The sequence below is a fragment of the Acanthaster planci genome, linkage group LG10 (assembly GCF_054643075.1).
Source record: "Acanthaster planci isolate LZ-2023a linkage group LG10, COTS_SCS, whole genome shotgun sequence".
NCBI lineage: Eukaryota > Metazoa > Echinodermata > Asteroidea > Valvatida > Acanthasteridae > Acanthaster > Acanthaster planci.
This window is the reverse complement of record NC_141786.1, coordinates 1517551-1541519: the sequence shown is the minus strand read 5'-3', so window position 1 is coordinate 1541519 and position 23969 is coordinate 1517551. Positions and strand designations below refer to the sequence as shown.

The window sequence follows — 23969 nt, the reverse complement described above, 5'->3', positions numbered from 1 at the left end:
TTATTCAAATAAATCTCTCAAGTGGCACAAGTCTCCTGCAAGGTAAGGAGAGTTGGTCTATCCCGAGGAGAGTTGTGCCACTGTGAAAATTGTAAGAAGCAAACACATGTTTAGCTTGTTAATGGCCTCATGCAAACTGTACGTGAGAAAGTCATGTGTGGGTCAAGTAGCCAGGATTTTTCAAATGACACAAATTTTTCAAAAGGTACGTGCCAGGGATGGGCGTTTCTTATGCTAAATGCTAAAACGAATAAGCATCTTTGCAAAATGATTATAAATGTATGAAGGGTGTTTTTTTTTTTTTCAAATTAAGGCAAACACAGTTCTTAAGTGGCACTTTATTCCTGTATGTTAGGGCCTACGCAACATTCTAAATTTTTACAAAAACAAAATGACAAAATATTCATGAGAAAAGACAATAACACCTGTCAAACTTCATGCAAAATAAGTAAACTCTTAGGTTCCTGGTTGTAAAGTACATTTGCAGGTAATAATATCTTTTTTTCCAGAAATGCCAAGTGTCTTTATTTGTGTCTATGGAACCATGTGATCAGGGTGCTGTATGTTCCTGAGATTGAAGTTCTGATGGTGTCGATGTCGTCGTGCAGCATTTCGAACACTGCTTTAAGTTAGCTGCGCGTTGAAGCAATACTGGATCACTCCTGCGTTGAGTTTTCCTCTTGTATTCCTGCGGCATTGTGTTCTAGAAAAAAAATAAGGTAAGCATTAATGTCATTGGAACTAGGCGAGTTGAGCCACCCACTGGAGGAGAGTTGAGCCACAGCTTATGATCAGCGGCTCAAGTCTCCGTACGTCGGCCATTTTGACATGTGACGTGATCGCTGTTGGATATACATGTATTTCAATCCAAATCACCATAATGAAACTACAATGTAGGGGCTACATAATGCAAATATTGCTCAAAAAGAAAGTGCTAGCATGTGAGAAATAAAAACGGTGTTACCTGTAACTCAGAAATCCGGCATTTTTAGTGCAATTTCGATTTTTTTCAGTCCACCACGTCTCTATGGAGCTGGCATGCATCTGCCTGCTCTAATTAATATGAAAATTATGTTACAGACTACAACGCCAACAGAAGGCTTTTGGGCTTTATCACTCTTGTGCAAGTGGGGATTTCAGGGGGTGGCTCAACTATTGTTGTGGCTCAATTCTTTTTGATCTCCCCTTTTCCTGTACTCTTTACTTGAAATTTAACCTTAGTGTATTTTGAGTTCGTCCCCATCAGATCCTAGTTCCCTCACTCTTAAAGTGATGTGGCCCACAAGCCCCCGGAGGTCATTCTGAGCAGACAGGCAGCCTAAGTGAGGGAAAGTCACCCACTCGCTCCCACATACGTGTGACCCTTGTATATTCCTCTGCCTTTGCGGTTTTGTCTGCTGAACACTTTCGGTGACTTCTTTTCAATTTGTTTGCTACAAAACGTTTGACAACACTTTTGATATTGTACAGATTTTACTTGTTCATTTGATTACCGGTAGTTTCCAAGAGCCGCTGTTTGTCTTTGTATGCAATTTTCATGTCTCTTGGCCATTAAAAGTTTTGGTGTCTGTTTAGTCTTGAATAAGTTTTGAAGTATTTTTAAACAGTTATAATAATCCACCTTAAAACCATCTCAGATTGACAAGTTGTGCCCATATTTACTTTGGCCCTGTAAACTTAAGGGTAGGGAAAGATCTCGTTGATTCCAGTTTTACTGTGCATGTACATGTATTCCTTACGTAAACTTGTGGCAGGTATTTCCCTGCCCTACAGGAAGTGTCATGTTTCAGCAGTACGGCAGTGCTTCCAGATTTTAGGGATCCCTACACTGTAGTAGTGTGCCACAGCACAGATGAAGCTGTGTGGGCCCAGTCATTCAGTTATGCAAATACACACTTGTGTGCGTGTATCTGTGTATTCCTAGCCTTGTGGTCGCCTGGTTAGTGGGGTTTTTTTATCTGCATTACTTGGCTTAGTAATAGTGTATCACGTGTCTTTTCTTTTTGTTACAGAATGTATAGGACTGTATTCCTAGCGCTATTTTTGATGACATGTACTTATCACGTATTCTTTTTGTTCTATATAACCTAGATATTGCTCTGAATTGTTAAAGATTTTGATCCCACACTGGCCTTGTCCCCACGCATCCTGTTCTGTTTCTGTTGACATTTTAATCTACTTTTTGTTTCTTTTGCCATTAGTTTTAATTCTTTTTAAATTGCTTCAACGTCAAATTCGAATTAAACATTTTCGTTTTTGTTTTGATTCCTGCTTTTCTTATTTTTTTTTCTTGTCCCAGTGTCGAAGTAAATTTGCCAACGAATCATCGAGCCAGACCCTTTAGATCCGGGAATTTACTTTGTACGCGTTTTCTAGGTTACATTGCATACACGACAGAGCCCCCCACCGGACAAAGGTGCAGTTTACCCCTTCAATCATATTGCGAATCCGTTGACTTAATGTTTTCTGCTCTGTAGTAAAGAAGACCGCCCTCATTTGGCATGCAATATCCATGTACAGGTGACTTGGAATTTCTTCGAGACCTTGACAAAATCAACATTTCTCTTATATACAATCATGACGAATGAGTGTAAATTGCATTTCATTCTGATACATATGCATCACGGTCAGTTATGCCTCTTATCCCTCGCAACAACCTTTGTTTATAAAGGCATCAAATTTGAATAACTAGAGAAAATTGGATACAGCACAAGCTTTGAGGACCGCCCTTCAATTTTTCTTCATCTTTGTGCTTTTGTTCAACGTATAAACACACTTACGCACTCCTATTGGCTAACTACACTGAAAGTGCATGCTTTTAAACCACCAAAATCATCCGTGCTTTCTCGGACAACTGTGGGCGCTGTTGCTGTGAAGTCATCCAAGGAAGACATGGTTCGATGCATAGGTATTTTTGTTCAAATTGTGAGCCCTGAATTGTGAGACAGAGATTGATAGTTTCTTGCTGCTACACACATGAACAACCATCAGACAGCAAACAGGAGAAAACTTAGTGCAGTGAAATCTACAAAAACGCAGGACTTTTTGGTGTACAATCCATTGTAACATTGAGGTTTCTTCCTAAGATGACATCTCAGTTTTGCTCATGAACATGGAAATATGTTAGCATAAAAAGCAAATAGAGACTAAAATATCTTTTTAAATAGTGAAACTGAAGTTGAAAATAAAGTTTACTGAGGCACAAAGGTCACATTTACAGGTTTGTAATACCATTTATGATCCAGTTCGTCTAGAACAGTGGCAGTTTTCAGAAGAATCGGTGGGTGAGAACTCAATTATTGGTCGACAGCTGCTTGAACAAGCGATCAGTCCACCCAGTGAGTTCTGTCACTGTGACAACTATGGTCTAAGAAGCATAAAAGCTAGAAATAACCATAGCCTTGGAAACTTTTAAAGAGATATTTGAACTGGAAGACAGCACCCCATCATCTGGCTTTTATATATTCCTCCGACACAGCCCAAGTTTCTAAGCTAAGGCTTGCATTGAAAGGACGCTTCAGCAAGGCGCATAATAAGCATAATAAGCCTTAAAACAACTGAATAATTTAGTCCACTCATACAATACAAAATCCGCAGGCAAGCTTCGCATTATGAAGAAAAGAGAAAAGAAAAGAACGACAATATTTCTCAAAACAGTTCGACAGCAAGGCCCTTTGCTCTGGAATAAAATCACCCCTGGCCAATACCATACTTTAGAAGTATACATGGTTTAAAAATACTTCAAGACTATCCTCCTTTCCAGTGTTATATAGTTTATTCACCCTGTATTACACATGTATTTTGTGTACGTATATCATATCTCTTGTGCATATCTTTATCAAAGCAATCACATTTAGATTTGTGACCCTTCCAAAGATGTTACGACAATCAAAATCTTTCCTAAATTCTGACGTTCAGTTATTTTACAGTTATTTTACTTACTTACTCTCTCTCTCTCTCTCTCTCTCTCTCTCTCTCTCTCTCTCTCTCTCTCTCTCTCTCCTCTCTCTTTTACTTATGGCTTCATATGATTATTGTTAAGTAAGGAACCAGGCCATGAACGAGCGTTTGCTGACTGTCTGATATCCACCTGTCATCATTTCTTATTTCATTCTGTAATTACATTTGTTTTTTTTATATTTCAATTCTGATTTAGGCATATGTAAATAAACCACCCAACTATTAAATACACCATTGTGTGGTCTTTCCATCCCTCAAAATTTGGATCTGAATCTGCAGGATCAGCCCTTTTTATACCACTTCATCAGTGAAGTTCGTCCTTAAACGCCATTGGCTTACAAACTGCTGAATTTGAATCCGCTACCACGGACCCATATGAAAATTTTTCTTTTATTTCAATTCATATTTTAGTCTATTGTATTTCCGTCCCGCTCCAACCACTTTTATGTTTGATGCTGGTTTGCTTTTCTGGAGTATGACAGAGGCTTCTCCAGTTTGTATTGAACCCTCTACGAATTCCTGATGTCTACCCACTGGTGTAAAAAAAAAAAAGGTTGAATCGGTTCTTTAGTTGCATCATTTCTGTAACCCTGAATGGGACCAAGATTAAAACTGTATTTTTCATGGCAACAAGGGTCTTTGTCGGTTGGAACTGCACTTAGCTGGTCATTGCAACCTTTATTAACACACATTAACACGTTAAAGAACAACATTTAGGTAAGGGTGAAGCATAGATTTGCTTTTGTTCCCTAACCTATTGACAGACATACATATTATAACATAGGACAATACAAGACATAAAACATGTTTTGGCAGTGATACACATACGGACAAACACTGACAGGCAGAAGATAATTCAATGCATCAAAATACAATACTAGTCGGTACAGGTGATGTATTCAGAAAGTATTAGATTTTTCAACTTTAGAGCAAATGTTAATAAAGTGGGCGCTGCTTTTATAATTTCATTTAGGCTATTCCAGTATTGGACACCGCATTGTACAAGACTATTTTTGTGTAATGAAGTTCTATTGGCATCAACATATAATTTCTTTTGAGAGGCACGTCTGGCATGATATGAGTGAACATCTGAGGTAAGTTTAAAGTATGATTTAAAATGGTCCACAAACAAGTACGAAATTAACACGTTACGTTCTCCTCGCCCCCTCCAAAAAGGGCACTCACCTACAACTGGCTCCTTTTCAACCAGTGAGGGATGCTTCCACTCAAGGATAGTTCAAAGCCATCATAATTCATTCTACGTGCCAACACTGACCCTTGATCTAACAGGAGGGAGTTGAACGTTTTCAAAGCAGAGGGTAGGGAAAATCAGATGTTTTCGGTAGGGTAGTTTTTCATGATGGGATACCTCTAACATTTAAAAGCAGTAAAATGTTGATGGGTAATATCTAAGACTGCGCAAGGTTGTTCCTGATCGTTCCCCTTTTAATACATGATACATGAACTGTCATTATAACATTTTTTTAGTAGTCATTCTGCTCGATCAGCTACAGAGGAGCCTGGTTGCCAGGAATGGTTGAAGTCTTACACCTCAGAATGAAACACCTCCGTACAACTCGTGTTTCACTTGGAAAATAATTTTAAAAAGTGGGCATATATATACACGTAGGCCAGTCTCTTTAGCCTTATTTCATTGCGTTCCGTCTTTGAATTTCGACGCAAGCAAGCCTTTTTAACCTCATGGTCTCTTTTTATGTGTAGTTATTTTCAGTTGGGACTGTACTTTTCTTGAATTCCACGCTTTCATGCGCGTGCAAAGCTATTTCATCACAATAATCCAGTCTGAGTATTTCAACAGCGAATGCCCAAACTGAAACTTCTCCAAGGTCATTAGGGCGTGAGTGCAAAGTCTGCACTATTGGCGCGGACCCACGTAGACGGTGCTTTGTTTTCAAATGACGTCGACCTTGCTTGTTTGTTTGAAATACCAAACCGGTTTATCAAAACTTACAGGCAACCGTGCACTCAGAATGTTGCCCCGTATAAGTGGTGGTTTCATTTGAAAAAAATATTTGTGAATGATCCCCATACTTACTTGCTATGGATAACCTGGCTTATTACTTTGATCCATCCTCTGAATTATGAAGTTTACGCAGTGATCATCTTTTCCTTTCCTCAGTGCTCATAGGCTATTTACACGTGCAGCGTCAACGGTTGTCAAGTTAAAGGACAACTGTATTGGTTCATGTACTTTAATTGCAGTGTTGGACCTGACATCGTGCCCGACCAATTTGAAAGTGTTAAGACATTCAAACCTTCCTTACGGTCGGCCCATACTTTAGGCGAATCCCAACGGAAAGCGAATAAGACGTCATGACAAGTTTGCATCGAAACGTATGTATTGGCCGAAAGGAATATGCCAATGATAATAAGCCATTTCTGAGTTAAATTTGAATAAAATCTGATGCACTGAGTTAGCTGACTGCGCATAAACATAACAATTTGAATTCCCCAGACTAAAGACACTGTTGCTATGCCTTGTGATTCGGGGCAAGCTTTCGCATAGCAACCACCATCTCTGGAATGGACTGGTTCGTTTGTGCCCTTCTTATCAATCGAGAATAGTGAATTGTTGCAAGGCATTTCTTATGTAACTAAACAAAAGCTTGCCCGAACCACCAGGTATAACAATGTTTTTTTTTGTAAGGAAAATACAAGTTGTTTTGTTAACGAGAATTTTAAAGAACTTAGCGTACCTGGTTTGGGTCAAAGTTAACTCGCAAAAGGCTTATTGCATCTGCATATGATCAATGATGACGTTGTACCGCAGCTTGAGGAGCACTTTTAGCAACAGGTTCTCAATAGAGTCTCGGACAAAACTGACTGATCTGAGACGGTGCTGTAGCATTTGCCTTGTCGCTGTGCAGTGTAGTGTAATTCCCGGGGACGAGAGAAAGTGAGGCGGTGAGGACAAATTTTGGGGTTCCTGTGTCACTCTCAAATTTTGGTTTATTGGAGAGCTCCACTTTGCTCATGGAAAGACCTGCTAGTACAAAATTATTAATTTAAATAAACATGAATCTTTGGTTCCATAAATTAAATTAAATTAAATTCAATACCAATTTCCATAATCAATGAAGACTATTGCTGGTGCTACATGTAACTTACAATGTAACATGTACATGTTGCGGATTTCCAAGGTCATGCATAATATATTGTACCTGTACATGTACAATAACAAAGGTGGAGGTACACGTACGTGCACACCACATTGCAAATTTGACATTCAACTTGCGCCCTGTTAAATACAGCCACTTTTATGACCTTAGATTAGCTATTATATAATTCGCTATATACATGTAACTAACCAGTCTATGTGGCCAATCTGCCCCTAGCCTAAGGTCCCCAACCCAGCTGGTGCAATTCAGCGAACCCACAAGACCATTCCAGGTCCTCGATCCCTGACGACTACAAAGTTGTCTAGAAGTTTTGGAAAAGATCCAAGGTTGTGGCGCGAACGACCAATTTACAAGTATATTCATTGGCACCGGACCTTAACTGGTTTCAACTTAATCCCTCTATTGATCGATCTGGACTATTAAATATCTACCCATTTGCATTTATCTATAAATCACAGAACCAAGACATTAACATTTTATAAATTAATGCATTATCAAACCTGGCACTATCTTTCGCGCCCGCAACATGTCCAAAACACCAAGATTACTACACGGCAACGTACTGAGCGATTCATTGACAACATGAATAGCGCCCTCATGTGACTCCAGCACTTAACAATTAGCAAACACAACAGCAGAATCGGCCGAGGGAACCATTTGGAGAACGAGTCATTGCCCTCAACCATGCCGTAGAATGGCCCCAAGATCGCCTGAGCTCACACTAGGTGGTTTCTGTCCGGTGAGGACATTTAACAAGGTGTTTGCAACTCCTGCACGTGATCTTGCCAATTTGCAGGCCAGTATTCGACACGAAACACGAATTGGACGATTGCGCAAATGATGGCCCGGATATATTCAGACGAGCATGGGCATTCTCTGTCGAAGTCAGCTTCCAATCGAGGGGGAGGGGTTGTGTTGACAGTGTGGACGCACAAACGGATAAACACGTAGTAAGAATATACCCGTTGATCCCTGAAGAAAACTTTATTGATCATACTGACTTTCATTGACAAACCTGTGTTTCATTTAGTAACCAAACTTCCAGAAATCCGATTTGGACCCGATTCATTTTCAATAAAAATGTACTCGGTCATGTATGACAACATTGATGTAAGAAAGATGTCAACGGAAAGATGATGAGCTATGATGAAAAATATAAAACTATATGACTTCGAGTACTGTTTGATACACAATGACATTGGTTTTAATAAGAAATTAAAGCCTTTAGGTCAACTAAGGCACATTTATCCCTTTGAACTGACGAAGGTTAAGTACACACACAAAATGCACAAAGAAATCAAATTTACAATGGAAAAATATAATTTCTGACAAACCTTAGTGCAAATAGAGCTGCAAAACATTGAGGTCTCAGCTTTCGGTGAAGTCAAGCTTTCGCTCGTCGTAAAATGGCCATCGTAAGATGGCCATTTGGAAATTTATTTTCCAAATAGACTAGTGGTAATTAAAGTAAGCTATTAGGCCGAAGAAATCGCCTGTCCCTGGTCAGAAATTGGCCCCAGAAGTGGTGCCGCAACGTGGCTTGTTTTTTTGTTTTTTTTCACTCACTTTTTTTTTAAAAATATACTTATAATAACGCGCGATGTCCAGTGTGGCTACATGCATACGTACGGCACTGCCATCAAAACTGAAATAGACTGACACCTCACTGTTTACTGTTTTCCGCTTGTACACAGGACATAATATCACCTCGTTTGCATGATTCCCAGATTTAATTTTACAATACAAATATGACGTCATCTGAAAAAGAGTGCCTAAATATGGGAGCCTAGAGGGACTCCCTATACATATTACTCAACCGTACCCCCATCTAAGACACATTAAAATTACGCAGCAGCAGGATTCCAATCAATCAAACAAGTTTGGCAGATTTGGGACATTGTATTATACAAAAAAACCTTTTAATCTTACCTTCCCACAAGTCTACGCTGACCATTTTGGCCTTACATGTCGAGCTTGCTTCTAAGCTAATGGAAGAGGAGTGGTGCTTGTTCACAAAATAAAGCAGAGTTGAACAGAGGAAAATACTGAAAAACAACGTGCGACTTTCAAAATACAATTTTTTTTCAAAAAGAAGCAGAAATTATGCAAGAAGTTCTCAGTTTTGAATAGCAACTACATGTTTCACTAAAACCCTTCCAGAGCTTCTCTTAATTTTAAACGTCTGAACCTGTTTATTGATGAAATAAAAGGGTATCCACAGTTGAAAATAGTCTAAAACTGGCAAATTTGCAGTGCTGGTGCGGCAGATTCATGCAGATAATGAGGCAGGATAGATTGAGGAATTATTATTATACGTGTAATACATAGATACCGCGGTTTACTTTTAACATACTTGACAAGAAGCCCCCTCTAACGTGTGACTCACTCCCCCTCTTTCCTTTCCGTCGGTAAACCCTTCATGGAAGAAAAAGAAAACTGGAAGCTTGAGAATCTTTGGTAATTAAAATTAACTGCTCCAAACTGAAAATAACCTGTTAGATCGATATTTGTAAAATGGAAATGTAGTATTCCTCCATGGGTGTGTGACCAGTCGACCCACTTAGGTCACCTGGTCCCTCCACTTCCCTGTGACATTTCTCTTTTTTCTCACATATTGAGCATGAGCGGTCAACCATGAGTCACCTGGTTTCTTCACTGTCTTGCAAATGTAACTCATTAAACATGCACTGAATGAAACCTTGTAGCAATGCTGAATAGAGCGCCCTCTGCCATTGCATTATTCTCATACTCTCTTGACAGTTGTGTGCAGTAGCAATATTTTATGCAGCTGTGCATGCACCCATGCTGGCGATCTGAATAAACTTTGTCTCTGCCCTGCATTCAACCAAAATGTGCAGCTTGGTACTCTACCACCCTCTTTTGTTGGGCATGGGGTGACTACTGGAGATATTCAAAACTGAGTCACTCTGCAGCTGCAGAGCCTCCTAGAAGCAAGCATCATTTGCCAACTCAAGTCTCTAGTACTCCAGCTCTCATACATGTACATTACATACCCTTTATGGAGTACTAACTTGTACGGCCATTACCTTGTTGATTGGCAATCTTGATCAGCTGTAGGGTGAGTTAGAACTTTCTTTATACTAATTAACAAATTGTGTGATACATGTAACGTATTACAACCGTTCTATACCTTATTCGCATATGGCATGAACATCGGGTGCATTTGGAGATAGCTTGATCATTAATGAGTTGGGCAGTAGTCCTCCTTGTTACACGTGCACGTACACACTGTCTTGACTCTTTTGCAATGTGTTTTAATCCATTGAGAGAAAAAAGCTAAAGATGCATGGAGAAGTTGAGATGCATATATCAGCATATCAGACACACATCAGGCTCGGGGCTTGGGTTATCTGTTGCTCTGTCCATATGAACACTTCTATTCTTGTAATTGGAGTACATGAAAATTATTAGTTGTGTAAAATATGTATCTAAAAGAATGAAGTTATCATATGCACATTTTCTTTGATTTCATAAGTTCCTAGGAACACTAAGGATATGACAGTTACATGTGTATTATTTGAGCAAATTACAGCCACGTGTATATGTCTCTAGATAGATTTATCTAGAAGAATAAAGAAGTGATATGTACATAACACTATACAATGTACATGCATATCATACAAAATTTCTTTTTTTTATCTTACAGCATCTTGACATTTTCAGTTTATAGTACCCGTACTGGCAGCTGGTAGCTGTTGGCATTTGCCAGCCTCAGCTTTGTAGTTGGTAGGTTCTTTTGAAACTAAATAATACTGGGAGTATGTGTCCCACATCCTTCATGTTCATTAGTTGGTTTGTTTTCTAAATTGTTCATCTACCATGCATGAATCTGGTGAAACCATTATCGAAACTGCAAATTAAATGTTGTAATGTGTGCGTGTACTTAAGTGTCCTTAATATTTGTAAAAGAACTGGTTTCATCCTGTAAACATGTTATATAGGTAGAAGGAAGAATGGTACATGTATTTATGAAACTTCTTGTATTGTCTTTCGCAGATCTCTTGCAGATAACCTAATATTGACTGCCTTTTTTATTTAATAGAAAAACTTTCCCTGTAAAAATAATTTAATCTTATACATATACCATCCCATACTCGTTGGGACAGAAATAAAGTAATATACATATATCTGGGCCAGGATTCTTGTGCCGCCACATTCCTGTTCCTTTTTATTACTGGCCCCACTTGTCCGGCTAAGATGCAGGCAGTAAGCAGGTATTTTTGGAATGTTCTCTCTTATTCGTCTGACTCGGTAGCGACCATCATTTAACTCTTTGAAGTGCCCGAGTTGCAACTCCTTCTGTGTCCTTCCTCTTTGCTCCTACATAGCGAGATACCTTTAGGCTCTCCATACAAAAATGGCTTACCTTGCTTGTATGCTTTTTGGGTGTGCCTTGGTCCATGAGAAGATCGAGTGCTTTGCAACGCTTGGGTATTGTTGGCCATGTCTGTAGCAATAAAAACAAATTATTGTGGTATTTTAAAGTATGATTAATATTATTATATTAATTTATTATATTGCAACAAAACCAACCAACATACAAAAAAAAGGAACAAAGCAAGCACAAATGACAGATCTCAGGGATTTCTTCTCGTCTTAATACGATACCTAGTTGATTCAGGTGGTTTACATTTATGATTACTATTTATTGATTAATTATGATTATTTATGATTACTACTGCTGTAGATATCTTCGTCGTAAAAGTCAAATAGCAGTTTAACAGAAATAAAAGCTTTCTTTGTCACCTACGCAATATGTAAGACGAATTGGGGTTCGTTTTGTATTTTCAGTTTGTTACGAAGAAGTTTTTGTTTCTTTTTTCTTGTTTTGTTTTTATTTTTTTGTTGGGGGGGTTGCTCCTTGCATAGATGAACACGAATCATTAGCCTTAGCTTATTCCAGTTTACTCTTTTCTTTCTACACTGCGTATAAGGTAAACAACCTTGTAATTTATTAGCCAAGTCATTACGGCCAACGTCATCTAAAGCAGACACCAGGTCAGCAAGCTGACCGCCCCCTTGATGCCAGCACAGCAACATTTGAAACATGGCGTTCCCAATTTTTCCACGGTTATTTTCTTTCAGTTGGAATATCTTTGAAGAGCTGACTCCCAAAGTTGTAGCTAGTCTTTCCCATTCTTCGCCTAGCTCTGAGGCTATCTGACGCAAAAGCTTTTCATGGTCTGTACTTTTTCTCTGGAAAATGATACAAATTGAAAGGAAATAAATTTAAGCTACAAAGTTGATAATGGTAAACCCTGAGGCTCTTGAAAACCCGCTGTCAGTTTTGCTCTTCTCTAGGCTAGCTCTGTGGCCCTTTTCCATGTTATTAGTAATTAGAGTGGAGTTTATAAATTAAACGCTGAACTTTTAAAAGAAAAACATTCTAGTTCCTGGGATTTATAACACACGGTCATGGTGTTCACTTACCGACGACACACTATCGGACTGGGCACAAAATGGGGCCTTTGAAGGCAACTCCGTTGGCAGCGCTACATTCCCTTTTGAAGCGTCATTCTCGCTATTTTCTTTAAGGGGAAAAAAGTAAATATGGGAACATTGAAATGAAATGTGAAGGAATGTGTAAAGTTATAGAATGGAGTCTGGACAGTGTTCCTACGTACAAGAGAAGGAGTTTGGAAAATTTGTTAATAAATGTAGTTCTATACTAGCTTTTACGCCAGAAATATTTCGACCGGAACCAAATCGACCTAAATAGATATAGACAGCAACAGCAAACAGCCCACGATTATACAGTTTATCTTGACTGACATATTATTCACGGACACTTGTTGTCGGTAGAGTTCGGTCAATTCTAGGATTGACAACCCTCTACATGGAGTTGTCAGAATAGGTCCCAGAAAAACGCGCTCGCATGTTGGGCAAAGAGTAATGTCCTTCTTGTTTAAATTACCGTATTTTACCCAATTCTCATTTATAAAAACCCATAACCCATACATTCATCTTCACCGTCAGTCAATATTTTGCCTAGTTATTCACTGCAGTGACTAATCACTTGATCTACCAAAACATTAGTCCCGAATTGTTAAATCAATAAATGAAAATCATGGGAACTCATCAAGAAACTCAAATCAAATTCTGACATTTTTTTCAGCTTCCTAAACAGGATATATGTACGACATCTTGTCCTTGAGTGGATGCAATGATTTACAGAGAAGGAGCAAAATAAAAGATGCCTGTGTTCTAGTCCTGTGGGGTAAACACGCAGCTATACGACTAATGACGCAAACCAAATACACCTCCAAGCTTGACAAGACGTCCAACCCTTCCAAAGTCTTTCTGCTGTTTCTTTTTAAAAATAAATCTGCATCTGAGATTTCCAGCATTTACTGGGGGTACTACTACATATAATGACTCATATACCAGACACTGTGTCTGCTTCTTCTGTTGAGCGAATGACATCCTCGTCAAATCCAAGACGTCTGAAAACATGTGTGAGGTTTTCCACTGCGTCTTCATCTTCAATCTTTGTCGCGAAGTACACTTTCAGCACCTCCTTCGCAGGGCTTGGTTTGAGTTGAGCTTTCTGTATCAGCCGTTCACTCGGCCCAAAAAGATCTGTAGCAAGAGCTCGCCAATAGCTCTCTCCCTCTCTATTGGTCTCAAGTAGTTCACAGAGTTTACTGACACCAGTTGATGACAAGCCACCGTAGTCCCCTAACACATTTTTGGCAAACTTTCGTTTCATTGATTCCTTGAAGTGGAAAAAGTGGAAAATGTTGGTACATTTTAAATTTGAGTTAATCATGCCATTAATAAATTTCAAATCAGTTCACAGCCAGGGAAAAACGAGTTTACTTCGCCCCAAGACCGTTTTGCTTCAGTTTTGCTGTCTACCTGCACGCTCAATAACCTCTACCAATCTTCAGTTGACACCGTTTCGACGAATGACATAATTGGGCCTATCCAGCCTAACACAGGTTTTACGCGATTTGCGATTTTTTTTCAAATATTCTAATTCTTGTAATGTCTTCTTTCTGTTGACAAAACATGGACCCTCAAAATAACATTTTGGTGCAGCTCACTATTCAACGGATGTTACGAGTGCAAAGTGCCACATTACTTTCCAGTTTGACCACTTGGCTTATCAAACTCTCCTGAACATGAATATTGTGGAAGCGGAGAAACCTATCAGCTTTTTTACTGAATGTGATATTCCATAAGCTGAAAAAAATTGTTTAGCTGCCAAAATCCAATTTTGAAAAGTTGCTCAGGTTAAAACGCTGTTCTCTTGAAACTTCGTGTTGTTGTTTTGTTTTATGATGCGCTTCCAGCAACTCAGGCTATTTGCGCCAATAACTGTACGTTTAATCATACACTTTATTAATCAGCATCACATTACGGAGTTAGGAAGAAGGTCCAGTTTTAGAGGCAGGAGGAAACCGGAGTACCCGGAGAAAACCTGCAAGAGCGAGTATGGACTGGAAACCAAATGCACTTAAAGCCTGGGCCAAGCCGGGACTCAAACCTGGGCCACGTTGGTGCAAAGCGAGGAAAGAGCCGCTACGCTAACCCGCTCCCCCTCTTGAAACTTTATTTTGCAATTGCACTTTCAGATATGTAAGTCACTTCCTCAAGACGGTTAAGATATCAAAGGCAAGTTTTGGTATGTATTTTATTTTTATAATACTGATGCAACCAAATTTGATTTACAAATTTGATTTACCTGGTCTGGTTTGGGCTCAGATTTAGGGTCCTTTATCTTTTCTGGCAATGATGATGTTAGCCGTAGACGTCAAGTAAGTAAGATATATACTAGATACTTACTAAAACGAGGACATAAGATATGATTACATAACAATGTCCATCCACGGCACGTTTCCAGGAGGCCGTTGGCCAACACAAACGCATTGCAGATGTTGCTTCTCCATGATCAAGAGCATTGTGAGTTTATAGCAACATTATTGTATTTATATTTGGTTAAAATGATTTAAAGCTACAACAACCTCAAAGAGCACATCACTGCCTTACTTGATCCGAGGGTCTTGTACTTGGGCTGCATTCTGGTCCAACGGCTAATTGTGCTGGCTGTGGATGGTTAATTTAAACATCACAGTTACTTTTAGGTTAGTCGTTTGCAAGATAATTGTGTGTAAGTTGTAAGAAGGCATTTGTGCAGAATTATTTCGTGTAGATCCAGGCTATTGAAATTCCACCCGTTGATGGTACGCTCACGTACAGGTACTGTTTGATACAAAAGCAAGCATAGTGTGAAGGGTATGCACAATCAACTGCCTGCACTGTGACTTGGAAATGTTATTGCAAACAAAAGAAATGCATGCACCTACATCGGAAATGACTAGATAGGGCTTATTCCTTATCCTGTCAACACTTGAAACGTGCACTACCTGATTTGGACACGTTGCGTTCTCCTTGCCTACTCGATTTAGTTCGGAGGGCGGTGGCTGCATTCAAGGGGGAATAGATAGTTTCAAAAACAGTGATATTAACTACATTAATTATTATTCGTTTTCAGAAAGTAAGTGTAAAAATGTACAAAAAGATGCTAAATTCGAACGTTGTCGTAGGTGTTACGTGATTACGGGTGCAGTTGTTAGAAAACTAACAATCCAGACGCATCTATTTACATTCTTTGATCTCTAGTAAGCAGTGCTGGAAATTGCTGGGGGGTTGAGGAAAGACAGGAGGGATGAGATAAAAATTGGACACAATATTAATTTATTTAGAGGTCGATGTTCATGATATTAATGCACATCTGTAACATGTATTCAGAATAACATATTTTTCGCTTTTGAAATCGTTCCTTTTTGGGTGATACTGAATGTATTTTAGTCCTTGGAAGTCTGGAAAATTCTTCACCATCTACAGTAATATTTGTGCCCACCACACAAAAGTGGGGGGTGATTCAATAGCCCATCCCCACCTCAAAAGTGGGTGGGGGGATAAATGCCCCCTCCTTCGGGTTTACGCCCATGCTAGTTAGGGATAACATCGTTCTTGTAATATCACTCACCGAGCCTGGCGTCACCTTCATGGAGACGTCAAACCCTTTCCACGGTTGATTATTGTGAAGGGCCTCCTGTGAGCAGTTTACCTCGCAGATTGGAATGCTAAATGTCGATGCCGAGCTGATCAAGTAGAAAGTAGTCGTGTTTTTAAACACCGTCCATACCTGCTGCCAATGAAAGACCTGTCAACAAACAATGCAAAAGTACCTTTATATAAATCCATGTCCACTCCGGCTTTTATTTTATGGGATCAAAAATGTAGTTCCTCTACGGCAAAATGTCACGTATCACCAATTCAGCAGTTACGAGAAAAGGGAATTTATTTGAATGGACTGTGCTTATCGCCATGGGTTAAAGTTTTCAATAAATAGTTTGTAATTCAAAGGTGTTTGTACCAATAAACCTACCTTACGGGCTTTGGGTCGAACTTCATATCCATTTGACACGTTCCTTATTCCAACATACACATGTCCTTTGTGGCGCACAAGATCTGCTTTCTTTGTTTTCCCTGCGAAGTCGTCCTTTGAGCATGCAAGAAAAAGAAATACATATTAAATATGCTGCACAAATTAACAATTTCAATTCAAAACTCTTTCTTGCTATAAGTATGTAAACATATTCCAATACTAAATATTTCTGCAGCGATGAGAACATAAGTTTTAGGACCAGCAGACCCTAATGTAATGATTACGTTAAGAACGGACTTCGCAAAGAAATCGCACGATTTTGTTTCTCTACTAAGCTACGACGCTCCATAACTGCCATCCACTTATTTATATACTGCGACAATTTACCATGTTAGTCGACATATAACGTTGAGTAAGGTGACTGACTATCAAAATTATTTCTCCAAAAATCACTTCCAAAGTCTTCTTGTAGAAGGTCAACTTATCGAAGCCAATCTGACAAGTACTCGTGATGTATCATCTTGCCAAGTCGACAAGGCAACGTGTCGGGACGTATTATTTTGACAAGCTGACTTCTCGATAAAGTTCACATCTATTTACTCGCCAAGTCTACATAGTGAAGTCTGAATGAAACTCTTATTTTCCAAGTTGACTTCGCGAAGTCGACATGATGACTTACTGAGAAATTAACTTGCCAATACTCACCAGTGCGTGAGGACGGGGAGCCACGCGAACGTATTACTGGCTTACAAGTACATGTACGTAGCCTTGCAACATTTCGACAAAAAGTCCTCATCAAGATATTGTGAAGAAGACTTGACAATACACGAAAAGTTGGTACCAGTGCTCCAGTCTTACAGACTTGGCTAGGCGAGATGATACATCTGAGTAAGTTGTTTCGTCGACTTTGTCCCTGCAATGCGTTTTAATTTCTTTTAATTTATGTCTCACGGATTGCTTTGCGGCTGAGGCCGCAACATTTTCTGCGGTTTCAGAACCCATATTCCTTTCTAAGGGTATTTCAATACTTCTGTGGGTGTCCTCTAGCCTCTACAGCTAGTAAAACCGCAGAAAGTAAATCCCAGTACCGTGAGGGCCCTTCTTTTTTTTTGTTTTAATGGCGCTTTCAGCTACTCAGGCTATTTGCGCCAATAACTGTAGCTTTATTCATAACCTTTATTAATCAGCATCACATTACAGAGTTAGGAAGAAGGTCCAGTTTTAAAGGCAGGAGGAAACTGGAGTACCTGGAGAAAGGACCCTTGTTTCCCAGGCTGTCTGGATTTGAGAGGGGCCCACAACGGCCTTGCCACGCGCGGCCAAGCCACAACACCCCCACCCCACCAAAATAACACTGCAAAGACAGCCGCCACAAGCTACTGCCAGGTGAACTGTCACTGTAAGAAACAAACATTCCCTGCCTGTCCCAGGCACCGTTCGTGTAAATAATCCCTAGTATATGCACATGGGGGCCATTTTACCACACCGTCCCATGGGGCTATGGCTAGAAGCCGGCCGAATTTTTTTTCTGGCTAAGCCCCGACTTTAAAGTTACAAAATCAGGCTTGTTAGCATGAACAGAGGTAGCATATGATGGATAGTGATTGCATTTGGACGTACCTGTTTTTAATTAACAAATTAACAAATGTGGCCTCTTCAGAAGAGGCCACATTTATAATTAAGAATGACTTGCCAAGACAAGAGATGTGTACCAGTAACTACCACAAATCGTCCTTTCCACTTCACTTGGCAGACTTGGCAACATAATAGATGTGGACAAGTCGTCCTTTTCGCTTAGGGAGGTGGCCTTTGCAAGATCATATACCTTGAGAAGTCGATTTGGTGGGATTTCTGGTGGGAGGTCGCCTTTCTCTCTGCTGTATGCCGACATAAGTATAAATAAGTGAAGGACACTTATGGAGCCCCGTGCCAAACGCTGTTTGTAATTGTAAGATTAGGCCTATTTAAGTTATTCAGATGCTTGCCTCGCTTCCTGTCTAAGAATACTTGGTAGATCTCACCTATTTTAAGTTTCCAACACAGTTTGTGTGTTTTAAGTACGGTTTTTCCCTCTTACCCTCCGTGTATTCACAAACACTGTACACTCAGTGCTTGTCCGAGGTCGGATCGAGTTTACAGTGTTTATGAATACGCCTCGGGTAAGGCAAAACTCGTAATTAACATTAACATCCCCCAAAGCAAAGCATATTTCGAAATAATCTGTGGGAATTACCAAGTCTCGCGGAGACTTGTTGAACACGCAGAGTCGAACAGTGCAGCCACCACTTGACGGAACATAATCTGAAGCTGCAGCGATGTGAATCTTTCTCGATTTGTACCCTACGCCAAATCTGGTGAAGTGGTCAACTAGCAAGATAGCCTTGTTTTCATTGAAAGAGATTAAAGCATCTTCAAGAGGTTGCCAATCACTGGGACAACCTTTGGTCCCTTCACATATCAGAGCACTAAGGTCAGCACTGCTGTCTGCGCTATGCGGAAATGATAGTACGACACTCTCCGTGAACTTTAAACCAGGTGGACCACACCTGACAACTGGTGACAGTGAATCGTTGCCGTCCTCAAGCTGTCCGCTGGGGTCAACATATATGTAGACTTGCTCCTTACGGTCTGAGGGCAGGGCACCTCGAGGAATGTAGAGTTGAACCTTGTGCGAATTCAAGCTCAATGTTCCACCCTCTTCGTTGAAGTAACCAATGGCAAAGTTTTCTAGCTGCATTGTGTTTTCTTTAATGAATTCCTCACCCAACTCCTCAGCAAGTTCTTTGTAGTCAAGCAGTAACTTATCCAGATGAGTTTGTGTGGGCGTATCTGAAATGTTGAAATAAAAACTGAACCAACTTGAATGGGAATTCTGAAGTAATTCACATAAGAAATATTTACTTATTTCTAAGGAACCCCACGCAGTTGCCGCTTAACTGGCACATTTAAATCTGCATGTTTCGTAATGTGTAATTTTACGCACCTTCCTTTTTGTATGTGACGGTCTCTGGGTTTGATTCGCAGGTAGGGAAATCCACCAGGCTCTGAAATTTTAATAGACCACACATGTGCTAAGAAACTGGTCAGCATGCACCAACTGAGCTAAGTTTGATCACAACCTTTGCCCAACACCATTCCAAGTACTACGCATCAATCAGTTTCTAAAAAACCAAACGTTTGCTGTATATTAATCATCATTTCAATAATGACAGATCGAGGACTACTCCTGGTATTAGGCTACGCCTCAGACCACCGTTCAGTCCTTTGCTTGCGGGATTGACAGATCAACCTCTCCACTATAGAGCTGACATAAATATGAGATATATTTTTCATGAATATCAGACTGCATCTTGCAGAGGGGAAAATGAACAATTACAGCTTTTATTGTAATTTGCTGTAGACCTAAATGTTTCACTTACAGCAAAGTCGACAGACAGTTGCACCGTATTAACCTCGGAGTACGCTATGCTCTCGTCATTTGGCTTGATTTCTATTTCACACAACAATTCATCTCTGGCAGGGCTTCTGGCGTCTTCCTCGTCCTGCTTTGTCTGAAACTGCCATTTGCTCTTACCAAAAAAGCCCTCTGTTAGCTGTTCTTTAGACACTGTCTGCATTCAGAAATGTAAACACTTTATGAGAAAAAAGATATTTATTTGATGGCAAATTCTGTATATCTTGAGGAATGTAAAGGATATACAGAATAAGGTTAAAAGAATCAATGGAACATACCTGCTTGGTAGAGTCCAGCAGCACCCATTTCTTCCCCAGGGTTTTCACAACTAAGCAGAGGTCTGTTGGAGACTCCAACTTCATTTGATGTCCAGAAAAGTCCAGGATTTGAAGACAATTGTTTTGACAATACTTGAACATCTCCTGAAAGCACAATCCAAGGTCATACTTTACGTCTTATTCACAGAACTGCCGAAAATTGGTGTGGATGAGCCTGGGAGATTTATAAATTCGTTTTCAATTTTAAGCGTCATTATAGAGCCAGGAGACCTTAGTCCTCTAAGAGGTACAAGGTATGTACTGAAAACGTCAATGTGGGAAATGATACGTACTTTGATTTACACTGATGCCTTCCATAGTATAATCAGCAAGAAGGCGGATCCATTAATTTTTGGCGGGGGTCAGGCCGGATATTTTATGTCCCTTTTTTGTGGACAAGCGCAAATGATGACGCAATACTGTACATGACCTACATTGTCTAAAAAAGTATTGGTGAACTAACTTTAGTTATTTCTTGTTATTTCCCCCATTTACCTCTCTTTTCTGTCTCTGAGCAGGGGAAGGGGGTTCGACCCCCGACCCTTGTCATTGGCATTTAGGATTTTGTTAGTGAGGGGGCACAAGGAGACACCAGCATCCTGTGGAGGGTTCCAGCTTTCAGATGGGTGTTTTTTGAGGGGGGAAACCTTTTGTTAGCCTAGTTCACTCCCTTTGTGAACTAGGCTATCTGTCCACTCCCTTTTAAGTTGGAGGGCACCTGGGAATCTGGAATTTGTGTGTGTGATGGGGGGGGGCGCACGTGACCCCAGCCCCCTCTCCCCGGTGGCTGCATTCCTGCCTCCTACATCTGAGCTTGGACAATCTTTCTGAAATGGAAATGTTCAGGGAAGGGAATGCGTGCCTGAATGTTTGCTACACTGAACACAATCGGTGAAAAATTGTGGAAGATAGGTTGTTGATAGTGCGTTAAATATGTCAACTCTACCATACCATGCACTTACTATGCACGTATTTCATGAAAAGAAGGTCGTCAACCCAACCACACCATGCACGTACTATGCACTTACTTCATTCATAGAGGGTCGTCAACCCAACCACACCATGCACGTACTTCACGCATAGAGCGCCGTCAACTCAACCACACCATGCACGTGCTATGCTCGTTCTTCACGCAGGGCCGTCACCGTTTCCCAAAAGTGAGGATTAATTTTGATGGAATTTATCAAAGATCCTAAGTGGCTTTGTTGTAACTATCGTCTTATGTTGAGATGGTCAATCAGGGAAATCCGATTTTAATTAAACAGCACATCGTCTAAGAAACTACTGTTGCGTTCCCTAAATATCAAGTCGATGGTAGCATGGACTTTATTAGTGTCTACGAGATGTGATATTTGGGGTCAACAATTTATTAAAGGGTGGACGTGAAACAAGGGGTTTGGGTGACAGTCAAACTGTATGGTTGGTTTATTGCGCTCACTTCTCTTCATCAAAGTTCAATAGGGATTTGAAGAAGGTGTAGCTTAACATAATACAACACACAAAAGGCAAAGAAATAGAGAGGCGAAGTTGTATATGAGTGCAAAATAAACTACGGTTTGGCAGGACCATTGGAAATGCAAGTCAGACGGAGTGGGTACGGTACGTGTGTGTAGCATCGCACAGCTAGGCTACATTCATCGGGCCGGACCGTGGTGGGAGCTGTCCCGGACCACCACGGTGACTAGCAAGGGCTGGACGGGGCCAGCGCCGGTATGTACCGACCGCACTGCCGATCAGACCGCAATGAGTTGAGCGCAAAGATCGCCGCACTGTGTACCATTGGCTCAGCGTAGAGACGGGGAGGACTGGGCTAGTTAGCAGGACAAGGGTGGCGAGGGACACGGGGGTGTCTCGCCCGGCAATCGGTTCGGACGTAGCGGTGACGGGCCGCTACGACTCTCACTAGTACCCTGGGCTAATTCGTACCGCTGTCGCATCGGTCCAAGCTAAGGTAGCTGGCCATTCATATGGTTACATTTCTTCGCCATAAGAATGGTTATTATCGCACTTCTCTCGGTAAGGGTCCAACCGCCGCACTACGTTGGGTTTCGCTCTCGCAATAAGGGTTTGGTCCGCCGCACCTGACCGACGAGCGAAGAAAAATCTGCTCTATTTATAGGATTCTAGAGGCTTGGGAATTAATAAAATATGAGCGTCGCTGAACAGCTCAACCAATGAAAATCTTCCATTTCAAAGGGTCACATGACTACCTGCTAAAGTCGTGTGCAAGAATCTCAGTGTCGTGTGTAACAATGCAAAATACAGAATAAGAAGTCACGTGTACAAAGTGTAGAGCCGGGTGCGTGAAAGTGCTTACCCGGTCATCTGTGGCGAATGATTGACAGTTATAAAGTCTGAGGTTTCTGGACATTAGCATTTCTGGGAACCTTACCACGCCCAACCACGCAGCCACATGGAGGGGAATTCTGACATGCTAAAACTGAGCAGAGAAAAAACAAGGATAAAGGAGTGAAGGAACACGTGATCATGCCAGAGTACAGCATGAATAACTTAATACAAAATTAGCGTCTCTGGTACATGTCCACAATGCATAGCTTAGCTAAATAAGAGACCCTGGGAATGCAAGGACCGAGAACGAGTAAAATTAGGGGGCGCTAGAATACCAAGATTTGTGGGTGCGCAACACTACAAAGCTTATATTGCCGGGATGGCCGATTTTTTTTTTTCAAAAAACATTAAAACAATCCAGAATTTTCAATGTATCACTCTGCTTTTGAGCGGGTGAAAACGCTTTCGGTTCAAGAGCCGTAGCGATGCTGTTTTGAAAAAAGGAAACCATTATTTGTTACTTGTGGGAAAGCATGGATCAATAAAAGATTAATCGTAAATACCTCTATCGCTTCTTCTGTGTCACGACAGGCTAAAACCTCGAGTGTCATGGAGTTTGGCTGCCTTGCTATCGTTCCGAATGCTCCAAAACGTACAACTGTGGCAGCATCAGAATGTTTCGATTGCTTGGTCGCGGTTTCTTGCCCAATATCTGAATCTTGCTGTTCCTGTGATTGTAACTTAGCCAGCTCTGTAAAACAACAAACCCATCAGGTTAACATTAGCAGAAGCCATTTCTATTCAGTTTCTGAGAAGGCCAAAAAACCGGAATCATGTGAACTGTTTCCCCAATACAAAGGCGCAATGTCCTTTCTGTCGTCGTTAAGATGATTAACATTATTTAACGAACATTTATATATTTTAAATGCCAATAAAGGTGAACAATTTAGTTTGATATTCCTGCTCACCTTCAGCAGATGTTAGGAGGCTTGTTCGGCCATCCTCTTCCAACTGAAAGTCAAAGAAAAATGCGATGTATACTCCAAATTGCAGCTAGGTATTTCAAATTATAGGTTTAATACCAAACGTGTAAAACGCAGTATGACTGTGTTCTTGTGGGGCTCTTGTGCAGTTTGAACAATAGTACGCTAGAAAGAACCGAGAAATTAATAAAATGTACCCCGAAGGGAATTCTAAAGAAGGGAAAGAAGAAGTGCATCATTGGTGGTGGAAGGGAGAATGATTTTCAGCATCAAATTCCAACAAAATACTCTTGTGTAGGGCCCACGCCTACAGAATATCAGTATCCCGTATTCCAAGTTCTCAAACCGCATCTGCTGTTGTTTTGTAAGGGAAATTTTGAAACGACAAATGGTAACTGTAAAACCAGC

The 23969-nt window shown here is 40.5% G+C and overlaps 2 protein-coding genes across 8 annotated transcripts in view; both read right to left on the bottom strand.

The window, feature by feature from the left end:
• The window catches only part of LOC147797559 (uncharacterized), a 124494-nt gene that overhangs the window by 57221 nt on the left and 43304 nt on the right, over positions 1-23969 (bottom strand). The window lies entirely within an intron of this gene.
• On the bottom strand, positions 8062-23649 carry LOC110983490 (uncharacterized). 7 transcript variants are annotated; one of them, XR_015426828.1, is made up of 17 exons: positions 23547-23649; positions 23142-23329; positions 20251-20394; positions 19938-20129; positions 19502-19562; positions 18752-19347; positions 16519-16632; positions 16117-16293; positions 15491-15547; positions 15114-15170; positions 13506-13836; positions 12552-12649; positions 12065-12317; positions 11488-11568; positions 10115-10172; positions 9443-9515; positions 8062-9145 (listed from the first exon to the last, which is right to left on the bottom strand). XR_015426828.1 is itself a non-coding variant. In XM_087142535.1 (16 exons), the coding sequence occupies exons 2-15, from the start codon at positions 23187-23189 to the stop codon at positions 10144-10146; spliced, it is 2238 nt and encodes a 745-aa protein (XP_086998661.1). In that variant the 5' UTR covers positions 23190-23329; positions 23547-23649; the 3' UTR covers positions 8062-9515; positions 10115-10143. The 7 variants fall into 7 exon arrangements, 5 of the variants coding, with proteins under 5 accessions (XP_086998661.1, XP_086998659.1, XP_086998660.1 ...); XM_087142535.1 differs by having other exon boundaries at positions 8062-9515; XM_087142533.1 differs by lacking the exon at positions 10115-10172.